Source organism: Microtus oregoni, unplaced genomic scaffold (genome assembly GCF_018167655.1).
Source record: "Microtus oregoni isolate MIOR12 unplaced genomic scaffold, Mior012 000012F_ref0000307, whole genome shotgun sequence".
Lineage (NCBI taxonomy): Eukaryota > Metazoa > Chordata > Mammalia > Rodentia > Cricetidae > Microtus > Microtus oregoni.
The window spans coordinates 38,617,521-38,634,545 of NW_024543071.1; the positions used below are offsets into that span (position 1 = coordinate 38,617,521).

Sequence of the window (17,025 nt, forward strand, 5' to 3'; positions counted from 1 at the left end):
CTGGAATATTCAGAGCATTAAATTTCCCAACTAGCTTATTAACGAGGATTCTACAAGTTTAGAGAAATTTAGAAAATAGCTATTTTCTATTGGTTTTCTGACCTTTCCCTGATATAGAAATGAATAATTTGCATTTGTATAAATTTTGCCTTATTGTTAGAAATTTAAGGTCAATTTTGTTATATGTATATGTATTTCTGATATTGATTAAGGTATTGTGATTGTGTAGTTCATTAAAAAATGTAATGTATATAGGTTGTTAATGGATAATCAATAATAATCAAGCTTGTAGTCATGTTAGTTAGATTTTCTAGATGTGCATAGATATATTTCAGATAGGCATTCTTCATATCTTTCAAAGACTACAGAATAGAACATTTAATGTTTTAATAACTTAGGGCTTTTTATGACAATGAGACACGTCTGCTCCTGGCAGCACCAATCTATTTCAAAAGGAAGATGGGCATTGAAGAGGCTCCTTATGGAGTTGTTTAGCCATTTGGGCAAGAAACTGCTCTTGCCTGGACTGTTGCATAAATTGTACATAAAGAACCCACAGAGAGAGGACTGATGAACTTGCCTAGAGGTGAGATGATATTTCAGGGGTTCCTGATTCATGAAAGAGTCTGCGAGACATTCTACAGGACACAGCAGATAGTGACTGAACTGCCTTTGAAATTTCCTGCTTCATGGAAATGTCTGCTGGAAACTATGGGCCTGTAGGCCGAAGATGGATGCCCCAATGGTAAAGAGGAACTTTGGGTGACTGTCCAGGCAGCAAGATGTCTCTGTGATTTCTAGAGTTTTGTAAGTTGTTTACTTCTCATTTACTTAGGTAATATCATATCCTTCTGGAGTCTTTGATGGAGTTAAACAATAGATAGATAGTTACAGTTTTCCTTTGTTATGATAAAAGATAAAATAGATATAAATATTGTAACTGTATTTCTTACTTGATTACTGTTTTGTTATGTGTAATTTTGCTATGTTAAAGTTAAAGCCTTCCTTTTTGTTTAAACAGAAAAAGGGGAAATGATGGGGATTTCATTGGTCAATAAAGAAACTGCCTTGGCCCATCTGATAGGGCAGAATTTAGATAGGTGGAGTAAACAGAAAGAATGCTGGGAGGAAGAGGAAGTGAGGCAATTGCCATGCTTCTCCTCTCTGGGGCAGACGCGATGAAGCTCTGACCCAGGATGGTCGTAGGCTAGAATCTTCCTGGTAAGCACACCTCTTGGTGCTACACACATTAATAGAAATGGGCCAAGCAATGTTTATATTAATACAGTTTGTGTGTCATTATTTTGGGGCATAAGCTAGCCAGGGGGACGGGAGTTGGGCAGCAGGAATGCAGCCAGCAGCTCCCAAACTACATTTTCCCTTAAATGAAGGGATCTCAGGATTTTGTTAAGGGGTCATAAGTCTTTCTTATTTCATTCACTCTGCAATACACCATCTTGTCCCCGACTTTCAATTACTCACTGAAGCAAAGTAGGTGTTTTGTTTGTTAACACAGATAATTTACAAAATACATGATTAAGTACATGACTTTAGAGATAAATTATTGTTTTGTTTGGGTGGGAAGTCATATACCCAAAGAATCTGGAATGTTTGGATTAAGGCTTCACCCCAGTCTCTGGCATCCATATACCCAAAGAGTCTAGAATGTTCAGATTAAGACTTCACCCCGTCCCTGGCATCCATATACCCAAAGAGTCTAGAATGTTTGGATTAAGGCTTCACCCCAGTCCCTGTATCCAAAGAGTCTGGAATGTTTGGGTGGAAGTTGCATCCCAAGCTCTTTCCGCTGGGAGTTGCCTCAGTCCAGACTTCACCTCTGAGAAAGCCTGTTAAACTATGACCCCTCTTCCCCAGAGATGCTCAAGACCACTCCCACAGGGTATTTAAACAGCAACCCAGAGAACAAACATATGGTTTTCTGGCCTTCCTTCCCCAGCCACCTGGGAGCGCTGGCATCCATTAAACCTGGGCTTTTTCTAATTCAGTTTGATTTGGTTTGATTTGGATTATTACATTGGTAGAGAGGTTTATCAGAGTGCAGAAACTTTTCAATTATAATATTAGCTCATGTAAATGTCATTGGCCCTATGATCTGTCTTTCATATCTCCGAATCTAAGCAACACAGACCCACGCTCTTCAGAAGAAACATGCATAGGAGACTGGGGAGGAGACACAGCAGTGAACACTTCCTGCTCCTGCTCCAGCAGGACCCCAATCTTGTATGATGCTTTGATTATGTTCTGCTTGAAGTAAGAGGGTGGTACTAGATTCTGGCTGACCAAAATTCACCATAGAGGTTTGGAGGACTGTAGAAAGAGAAAAGATAGGAAGTAGTAAGGTGGGGCAGACAGGTTCACAGCCCTTTTGGATGGGGAATGGAAGACATAGGAGGTGATTGGTGACTGCTCCCTGCTTCTCTGATCTTTCAGGTTCTTATCCCAATATTTGACTCCTGATTTTTTATTGATAAAGATTCATTAGATTAATGAATCTGCATTGGATGGCTCAAAAATGCCTGTAACTCCAGCTCAGGGGAATCTGAGTCCCTCCTTTGGTCACCATGGCACCCTGACAAGTGCTTTCCCATTGGCGTAGAGGAATATTCTAAGTAGAAAAACTAGCTGCTTTCTATACTGCAAGGCCCATTGCTATTTAGTTTTTATTTGTGTGTACACTAACGTATGTGCACATGTACATACATGTTTGTACGTCAGAGGACAAATTTCTGAGTAGTTTTCCCCCTTTCACCTTGCTGAGACAGGTGTCTATCGCTGTTGCTGTACTTCATAGTCCAGGCTAGCTGGCCCTTGAGAGTTTCAGTGATTCATATTTCTACCCATCACCTCCCTTTAGGAGTGCTGGGATTCTAGATGTGTGCTACCACATCGGCCTTTTTACAGGATCCAGGTACACACCAAAGATGGCCTTTATCCACTGAGCCATCTCCTCCAGCCACAGCCAATTATCTTTTATTGCCATAAAACTCAGGCTTTGTATCAGAGAAATACAAATCAAAACACCTCTGAGATTCCATCTTAAACCTGTAAGAATGGTCAAGATCAAATCACTGATGACAACTTATAATGGAGAGGATGTGGGGTAAAGGGAACACTCCTGCATTGCTGGTGGGAGTGCAAATTGGTACAGCCCCTTTGGATATCAGTATGGCAATTTCTCAGAAAATTAGGAAACAACCTTCCTCAAGACCCAACAATACCACTTTTGGGTATATACCCAAAGAATGCTCAATCATACCACAAGGACATGTGCTCAACTATGTTCATAGCAGCATTGTTTGTCATAGCCAGAATCTGAAAACAACCTAAATGCCCCTTGACCAAAGAATGAATATAAAAAATGTGGTACATTTTCACAATGGAGTACTACACAGCAGAAAAAAATAATGACAACTTGAAATTTGCAGGCAAATGGATGGATCTAGAAGATATCATATTGAGTGAGGTAACCCAGGACCCAGAAAGACAAAGATCATATGTGCTATTTCATAAGTGGCTTTTAGACATAAAGCAAAGAAAGCAGCCTACAATTCACAATTCTAGAGAACCGAGACAACAAAGAGGACCCTAAGAAAGACAGACATACATGGATCTAATCTATATGGAAAGTAGAAAAAGAGAAGATCTCCCGAGTAAATTGGGAGCGTGGGGGCCTTGGGGGAGGGCTCAAGGAAAGGGGAGAGGCAGGGAGGGGAGCAGAGAAAAATGTATAGCTCAATAAAAATCAATTAAAATAATGAAGAATAAAATTTCTATTCAGAAAAAAAGCCCTCAGGCTATGGTCCACACCATATCCCTGATTCTATGGCCACCATATTGGTTGATTGATTGACTTCCATGTTGCCCAACCCACTGGTCAATTTCCAGTTCAAAGTGTGTTTAACTGGCAGTCGTGACATATTTCTTTGATATATGTCACTTGTCTTCCACAGCATCTTATTTTTGCCAGAAATCCTGGGGAGCCCCATGAGTTACCCCTGCTACTAGACACACCAGGATCTTTTCTTGAGGTTCTTAGTCTCACAAATAAAGGAATTTAGAATGGACACAAACGGAAGCTCAAAGACAATGTCACAATTTCAAAGAAAAATGCCAGGGCAGGCAAGCTTACTTTTCAGCAGCTGACCAGAAGCAGACGATGAAGGGAAGGAAAAGGCTCATGGAGGACAAGCAGCCCCATGACAGAGAAGAAAAGGTCCTAGAAACATGTTCTGGATAGCCTCCTAAAGTAAGAGAAAGGAAAACAAGCAACAACAAAAATCCATCCAGCCAAATAGACAAACAAAAAAACAAAACAAAAAAAAAAACAAGGAAAATTTTTACCTTTACCTTGCTCAGAAGTATCTTTGGATCCAACAGAACCTCACGGTGGCTGGTAGGAGACTGCATTAGGGGACAGAATTCTGATCAGAAAAGTACTGAAGTACCCTGCCTTGTTAAAGGCCTGCTCATTTCTCCTATCTCTTCTGCACACCCTAAGCTGAGTCTGTCTTTATAAGAGTGGTCCCACTTTCCTGAGGGTTTTCCCTTTTGCTAAGCCATTGATCTGTCCACTTTGAATTTTAGGTCTTGACCCAGGCCTGAAAATTTGTTTTCTTGATCAGAGGAGAAGCAGATGTTTTTCAATGGGCCTTTACTGCTAACTGTGACATGCCCTTCTCTGACTTTGTCCTAACATCATTTGGGAGACAGGTCAGGCATGAGAGTGCTCAAGCATTGACATTCCTGGCCTTCAGCCAGGACAGGTCCATTAATGTTTTCAGTTCATAGCCAGAAGCAGGAATGGAGGCCCCTGTCCCTAACTGCCCATTTCTCCCACCTCAGCTCTATTTTCCTTGCATCTCATTACTGTTTGCTTTTTAATTTCTTAGTGTTCTACCTGGGCTTAAGGCTTTAAAGATCTCCATGCTAATTTCAAGTTCATATTTCCAGTCTACACTTTTCTTCAGAACTTCAGGCTGAAATACTCAACCGCCTATTTAATGCCATGCCTGAATGTCTTAAAGACATCACATGTATAAACCCAATCTCAAAGGAAATTGTTGCAAAGGCATTCCCCCCCCCCCCCCCCCCGCTTGGATCAAATAGAAAACTCCTTAAATCAAGGGTATTTTCTATAAGACTTTTTACATTCCTACCCCAGAATATTTCTGTGTATCTTTGCAGATATATAACCACTAGTTGAAAAAAAATTAGAATTTTCAGCTTCCAAAAAACAACCTAGTATGACATCACTTTAAGAGCTGGCCTTGGTCAGAGGAATAAACAATATTGAATTCTTCTGCCCACTTGGTTACTGTCACCCTGAAATACAAAGAACGACTTTCAGAAACGCAGATTAAATAAGAAAGCCCCAGACAACATCCGCTTTTCTGAACAACTCCAATGCTTCTGAAATATGACATTTTGCTGTTGTTTCCTTTTATGGTTGTTTTAATTACTGACTTTATTTGCATGAAATGAGGATCTGGGTTGCCTAGGAGTTCATCTGTTCCTACTGCATATTCTTCTCTTAAATAGGCACCCTCTGATGTAGTTTCCCTCGCCACCTCCAACATTTGACAGAGCTTGCTGTCTTCCCCCCCTCTCACTGTCTTCACGTTACTACCAGAGAGAAGGGCTATTTTAAAAGAAGATCGATAGGGCTTTTGAAGGAGCCAATGAATGAAAGAGTCGTAGGATTGGAAAAAGCTATAGGGAACTGCTAAGTAAAGGATAGCAGGTCTTTCCTGAAGACTGTATGAGACAGGAAGAGCAATCTTTTACACAGGATTTGGCCTTAGGTGTCTTAGCTTGGTTCCTCAGTATTGTTTTCAGTGGGATTGAATACAGAACCGTACTGATGGATACTCTAAAGACCCTGCACAGCTCCATTAAAAGAAAACTTGGGCTAAGAATTTTGATAGAGTCTTAAATCATGTTGTAGTTTTTGATGTTGATGATGTCTTAGTTGAGGGTTTGGGTTAAGAAGAAAAATCAGTGATTACATCAGTGGCTATAAAAAATGGTCCTGTCAGAAAAAGGAAGGCTAGAGCAAAGACCGTACCTCATGAGAACGGGAGGTGATCACACACAGACTGGCCCACTCAGAAGAGAATGGCTGTATCTGCAAAATTCATGACATCCCTTAGGAATCACAACTCTTTCTTAGTTTCTTACTTGACACCACATTTGATGGCCAGTTAAAATAGTTCTTTCTGTACCAGGAAAGATGTTCCTTGACTCCAGTTTCGCTCTCTCTACCCCCAACCCACCTGGAGTTAGGGAAAACCCAATTGTTTCTGATGTTGTTTTTGTTTAGTTTGTGGTCTTTCCTAAATATGGGATTACACTTTTCTTCACTTCATAGTTTTCCTATCTTGTCTTATTTTAGCCATCAAATCCTATTCCAACAAACTGATCATTATAAAGCACCATAATGTATTATTCTTTTTAGTTGCTTCCAAAATAGTTGCTTTGGATAAGTTGCTGTGCTGGATAATTTTATGTCAGCTTGACACAGATTGTTATGTGACAGGAGAGAAGCTCAATTGAGAAAATGCCTCCATAAGATCAGGCTGTAGGACATTCCTTAATTAGTGATTGATGGGTGAGGGACCAGCCCATTGTGGGTGGTGTCATCCTAGGTTTTAAACAGTGGTTCTCACCCTTCCTAATGCTGTGACCCTTTAATACAGATTCTCATGTTATAGTGACTCATAGCACAAAATTATTTTGTTGCTACTTCATAACTGTAATTATTGCTACTGTTATGAATTGTAATGTAAATATCTGATATGCAGGATATGTAATATGTGTCCCCCCAAAGGGGTTGCAACACACAGGTTGAGAAACACAATTCTATAAGAAAGCAGGCTGAACAAGCCATGCTGAGCAAGTCAGTAGGCAGCACAATTCCAGGGCCTCTGTGCCAGCTCTTGCCTGCAATTTCCTGCCCCGTGTGAGTTTCTGAGCTCACTGCTTTTGATGATGAGCTGTTATATCAGTGGTTCTCAACTTTCTAATGCAGTGACCCTTTAATACAGCATCTTGTGTTGTGGTGCCCCAAATATGAGTTTATTTTCATTGCTGCTTCATAACTGTAATTTTGCTATTGTTATGAATTGTAATATAAACATCTGTGTTTTTCTGTAGTCTTTGGGGAGTCTCAACCAACAGCTTGAAAACTACTGGGCTAATGGAAGTACAAGCCAAATAAACCTTTTCCTCTCCAAGTTGCTTTTGGTCATGGTGTTTCATCATAGCAATAGTAATTCTAAACTAAGGCAGTGGTTTGACATTTGCTATTGTCTTCAGCTGTTTCCATATTCTGTATTCTGATTAGTCCCTGCTCTGGGAGCAATCTTACACAATCCAAATGTCTTCCTAGGAAATTCTTTGACGAAAGAAGCTTGGAGGTGGCGTTAATTGCAAATAAGGAACATGACCTCTGTCAGTCAGACTGTAATCTTCTCAGATTTGCCTTCATTACTACAAAGTCTTTGTAGTGACATAAAAATTCTGCTAGCAACAGAAGGCACGTGTCCACCCTGAACAAAAGGACATTGAGTTCTGCAGTCCAGGGCTGATGTTGATAGATAACATTTTTGCATATCTTAAACTTTTTATGGCGATAATATTTAAAAGCAAAAAGTGCTTTCACAATAGTCTGCTTTGTGAATGAAATTTACATTTTTGGCATGTGTTGCCTTTTTGATATATCTGTCAGGAAAAAGAGAACCTTTTGTTTTAAAGATAGAGTCTCACTAGGTAGCCTTAGCTGCCCTGGAGTTTGCTATATAGAACAGGCTGCCTTCAGACTCACAGAGATAGGCCTGTATCTGCCTCTTGAATGCTGTGATTAAAGGTCTTACCTTTGACAGAGAAAATCAGCAACACAGCCAGAAACTGTTTGTCCCACTCATACTAACATTATTTGCCATGATGGCATTTTTAGATTTATGCCACTCCACCTTAAATTATGACAAGTTTTTAGACTCTGTTTTTTTTCTGTTGTTAAATTTTGCTTGCGTGTTTATAGGTGGTATGCCTCTGTATGCATGTGTGTGTATGCATGTTCCCATGTTTGAATGCATACATGTGTACAAGCCTGTATAGACCTGGAGTCGACGTTGGGTGTCTTTCTCAGTTGCGCCACACATTTATTTATGGAGGCAGAGTTTCTCCCGATGCCTCAACTCTGGGACTCTGGTTACTCCAGCTAGCCAGATGACCAGTCTGCCCAGGACCTAAGACCTCAGCCTCAGTATTGAGATATCAGGAGGCTGCGACTCATGCCTGACTTTTTCATGTGTTTTGGGGTCCAAACTTCAGTCCTTATACTTCTCCAGCAAGAGTGTGACTGAGCCACCCTCTGGCCCCTAGCTCGTAGTTTCCATAAGAACTTACCGAGCTCTCCTTCTAGCAAGTAGTGATGCCTGCAGCGATGAATTCAACTTCAGCATTCGGGAGAACACTAGGAAGATTCCACCAATTCCTACACATTTCCCATATTATTGTACTGTTAAAACTTTTTATAAGAATGTTATTTGTCTTTCAAAGACAAATATAATATGTCCTCGCTCAAAAGTGGCCTTTAGACATAAAGCAAAGAAAAATCATCAGCCTACAATTCACAATCCCAGGGAATTTAGACAACAGAGATGACCCTAAGAGAGATCTGCCTGGATCTAATCTACAGGGGAAGTAGGAAAGAGAAGATCTCCTGAGTAAACTGGGAGTGTGGGAATCATGGGAGAGGGCAGAAGTGGAGGGAAGAGGAAGGGAGAAAAACAAATAGCTCAATAAAAACAATAAAAAAAGAACATTATATTCTCTTATCAAAATGAACCATGGCTGACATCAAAATGTTTGAGAGTTTGGGTATGAGATAGATAGAAGGCTTGAGTGTTAAAGACATAGGTTCCCATGTTGACATGGAGGACCACATGCTGGGACATTTAGGCTGCACTGATGCACGGCTGTAACCGAAATAGGGAAGTCCCAACTTTTTACATGTTTATACAGGATTTATTTATTTTTTTGGGGGGTGGGATACTTGGAAAACTAGGTTAGAATGAATTATTCTCCATTTTACAGTAGTAAATTTGGTTAAATCGTGATTAGGAATAGGAGGCTGATGCACAGACATAAGTGTCTTAGCTGTGCAGGTGATGAAACGTGGACTTGTGTGGGAGTTTGAGTCAGGGCCTCCGATATAGCCCTGAGTGACCTTGAACTCAGACTTTCTGGCTCACTCTCTGGAGTGCTGTGATTCTGAGTGTGTTTTTAGTTTTGTGATTGTGTGTCAGTTTGTGCCCAAAGAGGATCTGAGGAAACACCAAATGGGAAACAGCAGTAATCTGGGGATCTCGGCAGGAGTGAAATTGGGTCACCAAGTATCAGCTTCCTACATCACGTATTTAATAACAATTGGATTTTATAATGTTTTGAAAAGCCATATATTTTGTAATAGTTAGATTTTTGTATTTACTATATAATCAGAAAAGAACGAGTTTAAAAAAAAAACAGAAAAAAAAGTTTTAAAAATATTCATTTCTTTGTGTGTGTGAAGGTTTTACCTGTATGTTTATGTACCACTTGTGTGTCTGGTGTCTTTGGAGACCAGAAGAGGATACCAGGTCCCCTGGAACTGAAATTACAGATAGTTGTAAGCTGCCTTGTGGGTGCTGGGATTCGAATCTTGGACCTTCTGTAAGAACAGAAAGTGCTCTTGCTGCCTGCACCATCTCTCCAGCTCTCATTTTTTTTTCTCCACCCACACAAAACCCTTATGATAAAAACAGTGACAGTAGAGGCAGTGGCTGACTGTTCCACAGGCATTGAAGTAATTGCTGTTCATGTCTTTCTTCAACAGTGCAGATCAAAGTGGAGGAGAAAGAAGACGACACGGAAGAAAGCTCAAGTAAGGAAGGGTGGGCTCCTAGGGAAGAGTTTCTGGCCCATGGTAGGGCATGCACCTGCCATCTTGTCTCCTGAGCCACTGCATAAAACTACAGGAATGTGTGGGCATGCTTTCTGCCAATCTCATTGACCAGTGAAGAGAATCCTCACAACCTCCATATACACACACACGTGCACAAATGAATGCACACATCACACACACACACACACACACACACACACACACACCTTACAAATGGTTCTCTGTGAAGAAAATAGTAATGTTTAACATTTTTCTTTTTATTTCTGTTCTCTTTTTACTGGGAAAACCTTGACTGATGACAAAACAGATTGGCTTTTCCTGAACTGTAATATTTATTTCATGCTTGCCTTGGTGATACACGAGAGGTAGCACTTTGAAAGCAGAGGCAGCTTAATCTCTGTGTGTTAAAGGCTAAACTAGACTGTGTAATAAATTTCAGGCCACTCTGTACACACACACACACACACACACACACACACACACACACAGGTTGAATTATATACTAGGATGTTTGGGCTGACCAGATGATTCAATTAAAACAAAAGAACATGCCTGTCTTGTGTACCCAGTTCTTAGATGGTTTGTATGAACTGCTACATTCTTCTCACTTTGAATAGGCTCAGCTCAAGAGCACGAATCAGGTTTTTCCCAGGCAACCAGGCCACTCATGGGCAGGAATGTTAGAAATATCATTATGTGAGCAAACGTTTTGAATTTTTCAAACTAAGAATGAAAGAGCAGTATCTAAGGAACAGTTCATTTTTAGGGACACTGGACCGACAATTTAATATCCATACAGTGCAAGCAGACCACCAGTGGTACCCTACGAGCTCCATCCCCAAAATGAAAACAGCCTAAAGCTTCTCTATGTCTTGGTTTCATTGCTTAAAAGAATTGACTTGAATTGACTTTTTTTTTTTTTGGCATTTGCAATTTTGTCTATTTGTAAAATTCGGCCCTTTCTGGCTCTTCTAGCCCCTGGCAACCACAATTCTATTGTTAACTTCTGAGCCTGAAAAGTTTAGGCATCTCATGTAAGTGTGATCATGTGCTTTTTGTCTTTCTGTGTGGCTTATGCCACTGGATGTAGCATCTTTAGTGTTCACATGCATTGTATGAAACAGCAGTGTTCCCTGCATTTTACAGCTTGAATAGTACATTTCTTGTCTCTAATGATGAATGTTTCCGCTGTTCCTTTATCTTGGCTGTTGTGACTATGAGGTAATCAGACTTCTACATCTCAGTTGAGTTATTTGGGTTAATGCCTGTGACTGGCATTGCTGAAGCACCAGATACTTTCATTTCCTATTGAAGAATTCCGTGCTTTTTATGGTGGTTGTACAGTTACCTTCCTACCAGCATTGCACGTGGGCTCTAATTTCTTCATATCCTTGCCATCATTTATTGTATTTTTGATGAGTTATCCTAGTAAAAATGAACTGATGATATCTTACTTCAATTTTGGTTCCCATTTCTCTTATGATTAAAAGTATAATACATACCTTATGTCTGTTGGCCATGTTGAATGTCTTCTTTAGAGAGATCTTTATTAAAGTCCTTTAATTATTTTAAAGCATAGACAGTTACTATTATTTTATCTTAAGAGTTCCTTATGTATTTTGGACATTAGTCCCTTTTCAGATACATGGTTTTCAAATATGTATTTTATTCTGCACAATATTTTTTTAGTGAACTATTTCCATTGTTGCATAAAAGCTTTGCCTTGTGATGGGGCCCCATGGCTAAGCACAATGGTTCATTTTTTGGTGAGTACAAAGCAGATAAGCATGGCCCAAAGTGAGAGGAAAGGAGGCAGGTGTTCTTTCTGCACTGGAATAACTTTTGGAGTTATTACAAAATCTTCTTTGCATGAAGGAGGCCTGAGGCCCGCAAACACTGAGCTTAAGCCTTTTGAAGTAAGACAGTTCTTCAGAGGTGGTGCATCTGGAGCATGCTCAGTTTATGTGATACATTCTGGAGCAAGCTCTGTTTAAGGGTATAAGTCAAGGAGAAAAAATAGTCCACATATTCTTGGGCCTGATTAGCTCAAGGTCATGGGCACATGTATAAAATATTACAATGTAGACAAAAATATTTCCATCTATGTTTAGCAAGCATCCTAAAGATGACTGACAGAAATATTTCTTGGTATACTAAGTACTTTTCTCCAAAATGGTTTTAGCCGAAACCATAGGAAAAGGAGATATTGCAGTAGTATTAATGGAGGACTTTGCCCTTGAGGGCAACTTCCTCTCTCAGCTCCTAACTGTATACTAACTACTTTTGGTTTTATTGCTTGTACTTTTGATGTCATGTACAAGAAATCATTACTAAAATCAGTTATTATGAAGCCTTTCCAGCATATATTCTTTGGAATTCTACAGTTTTATAGCCTATATTCAAGGCTAATATATTTTGAATTGATATTTGTTATAGGGGTTTGTTGACTAGGGGTTTAGATTTATTTTTCACAGAGCTATCTGGTTTTTCTAGTGTCGTTTGTTCATGACCTCATTTTCTATTCTTTGGCATATTTCTGAATATCACTTCACTGTACATGCTCATGTTTCCTTTGGGACTCTCTGTTCCCTTCTGTTGGGCTACATGGATGTTCTCTATGTCAATAACATTTTGGTTTTATTTATTTATTTTTAAATGAATATTTATTTATTATGTGTACAGTGGTCTGCCTGTATTTATGCTTGGATGCCAGAAGAGGGCACCAGATCTCATTCTAGATGGTTGTGAGCCACCATGTGGTTGCTGGGAATTGAACTCAGTATCTTTTGTTAAGTACTTTACTACAACTATTGATGTGTTCTTTGTCATTCATTCTGTCAAGGTAGCAATGTCACATTATTTGAATTTTGCATTGAACTGCCTTTATATCTCATTTAATTTTACTTGGTTACAGTATGTAGTCTTTTCACTATGTTGTTACATTGAGCTCACTAATGTTTCATTGTGAAAATTTCATCTATATTCATCAGAAATAATCTTCTCTAGTCTCAGGTATGACAGTAGAGTGGGTCTCATGGAATGAGTTAATATTCCTCCTTTTCAATTCTGAAGTGTTCCATAAGGACTTATACTAATATTGAAAAACACCCACTAGAACCATCAGACAGCATTAACTTTTACTTAGACTGTGGGTTCACTAGTCAGTCAAATAAATATATGTATTATATATTTTTTAAAGGATGGAAAAATACAACTTCAGAAAACTAAAAGAATTACTTGGAATCAACAATGAAGAAGAGTTTGGTATGGTACCTGTAGTCCCAGGAGCTTGGGAAACAAAAGCAGGACAATCCATTGAATCCAGTAGTTTATGCCAAAACAGTGGTAGATAATTTGAACTAGGAAAACTCTCAGGATTTAATCAATTTCTTTAAAACTGTTTCGGTTTGTAGACATTTCCTTGTGAGTTCTGGTTTCTGTCCTAGGAAAACTAGTAATAAAAGCACAATGCTTTATAATTTTACATTACATGTTACATGGTAGCCTTCAAACTCGAGGCTACGTTGAATGGTTTTAGAAATTATAATATAGTGCTAAACTTCAAGATATCGATTTATCTTAATAAATTAGGGCTGAAGCTATAAGGATTAATTGTAACGGAGAGACCCATATTTGCATATTTGACTAGATGAACCACAGAGCAAATTAAGTTAGGTGTGTGTGTGTATGTATGTGTACGTGTGTGTAAAATACTATTTCATATTACATTGTGAGGAACTAGTAGTTGCACTCACTGATATGTGGCACATTTATTAAAAAGTAAGAATAAACTTGTTAGTGAGAGAAAGCAGGCACTTTCTAATGCTTCTTATTGATGAGTCAACTGTTGTGGTCAGGTGAAGAAGAAGACAAACTACCTAGGAGAGAGAGCTTGAGACCCAAGAGGAAACGGACTAGGGATGTCATCAACGAGGATGATCCAGAACCCGAGCCAGAGGATGAAGAAACAAGGAAGGCAAGAGAAAAGGAAAGGCGGAGGAGGCTGAGGAGAGGAGCGTAAGTTATTCCTCCTGTATAGCTGGTGGTATTATTATATAAAAACACGTGAAAGAGGATTGCTCTATGTGGGGACTCACTGGATTTTACATCAGTCATTAAAATTACTTCTAGTAAGATAGGCTTAAAGTGATTCTGCCATTTTCCTCCACTTGAATATATTTAAATACCAAAATATACTTTTGAAAATGAATACACAGTGAGAATGCACTATGAGAAATTCCCCCGTGAAAGACTTAAATTATTACAGGTTGTTACAATGTTATGGTTGTTTTAAATATTTGAAAATTATATAGAAAGATCCAGAAGAATGAGCTCTGGTCTCTTTAGCTTACGGAGAAGTATTTGGTAAAATTCTACTAAATGCAGTACAGGAGCTATCCGCACAAACTTTTACAGTTTTATAGCATTATTAATAAAGAAAATGGACGGTGGTGGCGCACGCCTTTAATCCCAGCACTTGGGAGGCAGAGGCAGGCGGATCTCTGTGAGTTCGAGACCAGCCTGGTCTACAAGAGCTAGTTCCAGGACAGGCTCCAAAACCACAAAGAAACCCTGTCTCGAAAAACCAAAAAAAAAAAAAAAAAGAAAAGAAAAAGAAAAAAAAAGAAAAGAAAATGAGTATAAGACAGAGTCGTATGTAGTATTCAAAGCCTAAAATATTAGCTGCTGTTAATTTTGTAGAAAGAAAGTATGCTGGCTTTTGTTATAGAAGGTTAGGGACACACACACGCACACACACGAATTTAATTTGTTTCTTGTTGTTTTGAAGACAGGATCTCACTGTTGGTTGCCCTGGAACTCACTGTGTAAACCACGCTGGCCTCTGAAGTGCTAAGATTAAAGGTGTGAGTCACCACAGTCAGTTCATACTTATGTTAAAAATATTCAGCATCTTTTAGCTTCAGACTTTTATTTCTGAAACTGTAGAGAGTAATGTATTTAAATGCTATTTTTAAAAGATCCAAGAAGATAAGTTTTTGGATTACTGGAAATTTGCGGGTGGCAAGAATTGAGGGAAAGCATGCCTGCACACATCTAGTCTGTGAAACCGAGGCTCTGTGAAAAAGATTCCAGCAAAGAGCTAGCCTGTTATATACCTGCAGGTTATGGGCTTTGTGGACTACCATCAGGCAATACGGACCCAGTACTCTTCTTCTCACTGAGGAATGTCCTCACTTAATCCTCCCAAGATGGTACCTTTCAGTGTTCAATAAGTCTATTGCACTAACTCCGAAAATAATCATTATTTAATGAAACCATATGGAAAATTGTCAGGTAGGGAGTAAAGCTCTGCCTTAATAGACTGTACTTTTTTTAAAGAAATGTTTTAGTTTAAGTTTTGAATTTCCCTTCCACTGTTATTTCTTGTTCCTCCTCCTTAAATACCATGGTGTCATTTGCTTTAGGTTTTAGCTCTGATATTTTTTATTTGTATTTTCTTTTTAACAAGAAATTTTTTAAAAACTTAAAAAAGTAATTCAATAAAAATCCCATGTAATGTTATGCTGGTTAGTGCTATATACAGGAATATGTCCTGTTAGCAAAGCTTGTTCTTTTTAGGAGGGATTTCATCATGAAAACATCACCAATGTGGACATGTGTTCCACAGATTCCACAGAATTTGCTTTTCCTCCTCATTTATACCTGGGAAAAAGAATCTAAGAAGATATATCGGGCTGGAATTTTTCTGCTTGCCTGCCTTCTTAGGGCTCTCATTCAAAATGCCCAGCCTCTGGGAAACAGGTCCATGCTCACCAATTGCGTCTTCTTCTATAAGAGTATCTCATCTCAGCTGGTCTCATTTCCGTTTTGGTTCGGAGGATTCTAGAGTTACTCCTCATCTCCCAAACCTTCCCCATAGATAACTTTAATCTCCTCAGAATTTTCAAATTATATTGCCAAAGCTCTGTATATTTAGTGTTGGCATTCGGACTAATAATTTAGGGTCTATTTTTCTCTGCTTTTCTTTGTTAAAAAGGAAAATATACTTTTAAAACTCATTTTGAAGAAAATTAGTAGGCAAATGAGGACACATTGGTTTAAGTAAATTAACTGAGAATCTTTCTTCTTTAAATATTCAAGCAAAGCCTCGGGGAGATTCCCTTACCCTCACAAACACTTAAAACCAAGTAAATCTAATACTGTATGCTATCTTTGGTGATGGTTAAGACATATTGCCTTGGTAGATGCTGTAGATTATTTCTAGTGATATCACAGGCTTTTCCTGACCCACTTTTGAAAGAGTAAGCAAAATGTTGGTAGTAGTGAAAATTCAGTATGTTATCCTTTCTTTTTCCTCACAACTGTTGGTAAGCTCAAAATAGAAAGCCTTTCTTGCACAGAGCAGTTCTAAATTTTAGGAGGTAGAACATATGTCATATGTATTATATATATATATATATATATATATATATATACATCTTTGAGTGGTTCCCAGATAAGCAGTTTCCTTGTAATTCCAATGAGCATAATTTAGGTGCTTGGGTATTTGAAGGTAACTTATCTGCCAAGCACACTCTGAAGCACAGCAGGATCCTCTTGGGACTTACCAACAATTAGCAACAAAGTCTTAAAAATATACAATTTTGGGTCACTTCCTGTAAGAAAGGACCTCTTCCCATGTCATGGAAACATTGCTGTAGAGCATTGCTGTGTTCTAGGACACTTTAATTCAATTATCGGGTTCAGGGTGCGAACTCAATGTTAGGCAGGAAAGTTTGATACATATTTCTTTAATAAATATTTATCCAGACTTCCAAATTTATAGTCTAGTAAAAGAGAAGCTATTCAGATACAAGCTATTATGAAATAAGATAGAATGTACATGCTGGAGAAAAAAGATGAACAAAGTTATTTGGAGACTGAGAGAAGAGAAAGTTCCTAGAAAATCAGAGATACACAAAAAGTCGATTGGTGTCAGAAAGTTCTCTGTTAGATGGTCGCTTATATTTGGCATGTAAATTCATAAGCTTTGAGGCCATTCATACATTGATTGCTCATAGCTCATTCTTTTATCTCTACTGAGACTTTCATATATAGTG

The 17,025-nt window shown here is 38.7% G+C and overlaps 1 protein-coding gene across 1 annotated transcript in view; it reads left to right on the forward strand.

The window, feature by feature from the left end:
* Nucleotides 1-6,830: 6,830 nt before the first annotated feature.
* Nucleotides 6,831-17,025, forward strand: part of Tmc1 (transmembrane channel like 1) — a gene marked incomplete at its 5' end in the record, with an annotated part of 103,955 nt that continues 93,760 nt past the window's right edge. Inside the window, 3 exons of the mRNA XM_041662150.1 lie at nt 6,831-6,849; nt 9,896-9,943; nt 13,822-13,981. Of these exons, the coding sequence (XP_041518084.1) occupies nt 6,831-6,849; nt 9,896-9,943; nt 13,822-13,981 (227 nt within the window). The remainder of the gene's footprint in view (nt 6,850-9,895; nt 9,944-13,821; nt 13,982-17,025) is intronic.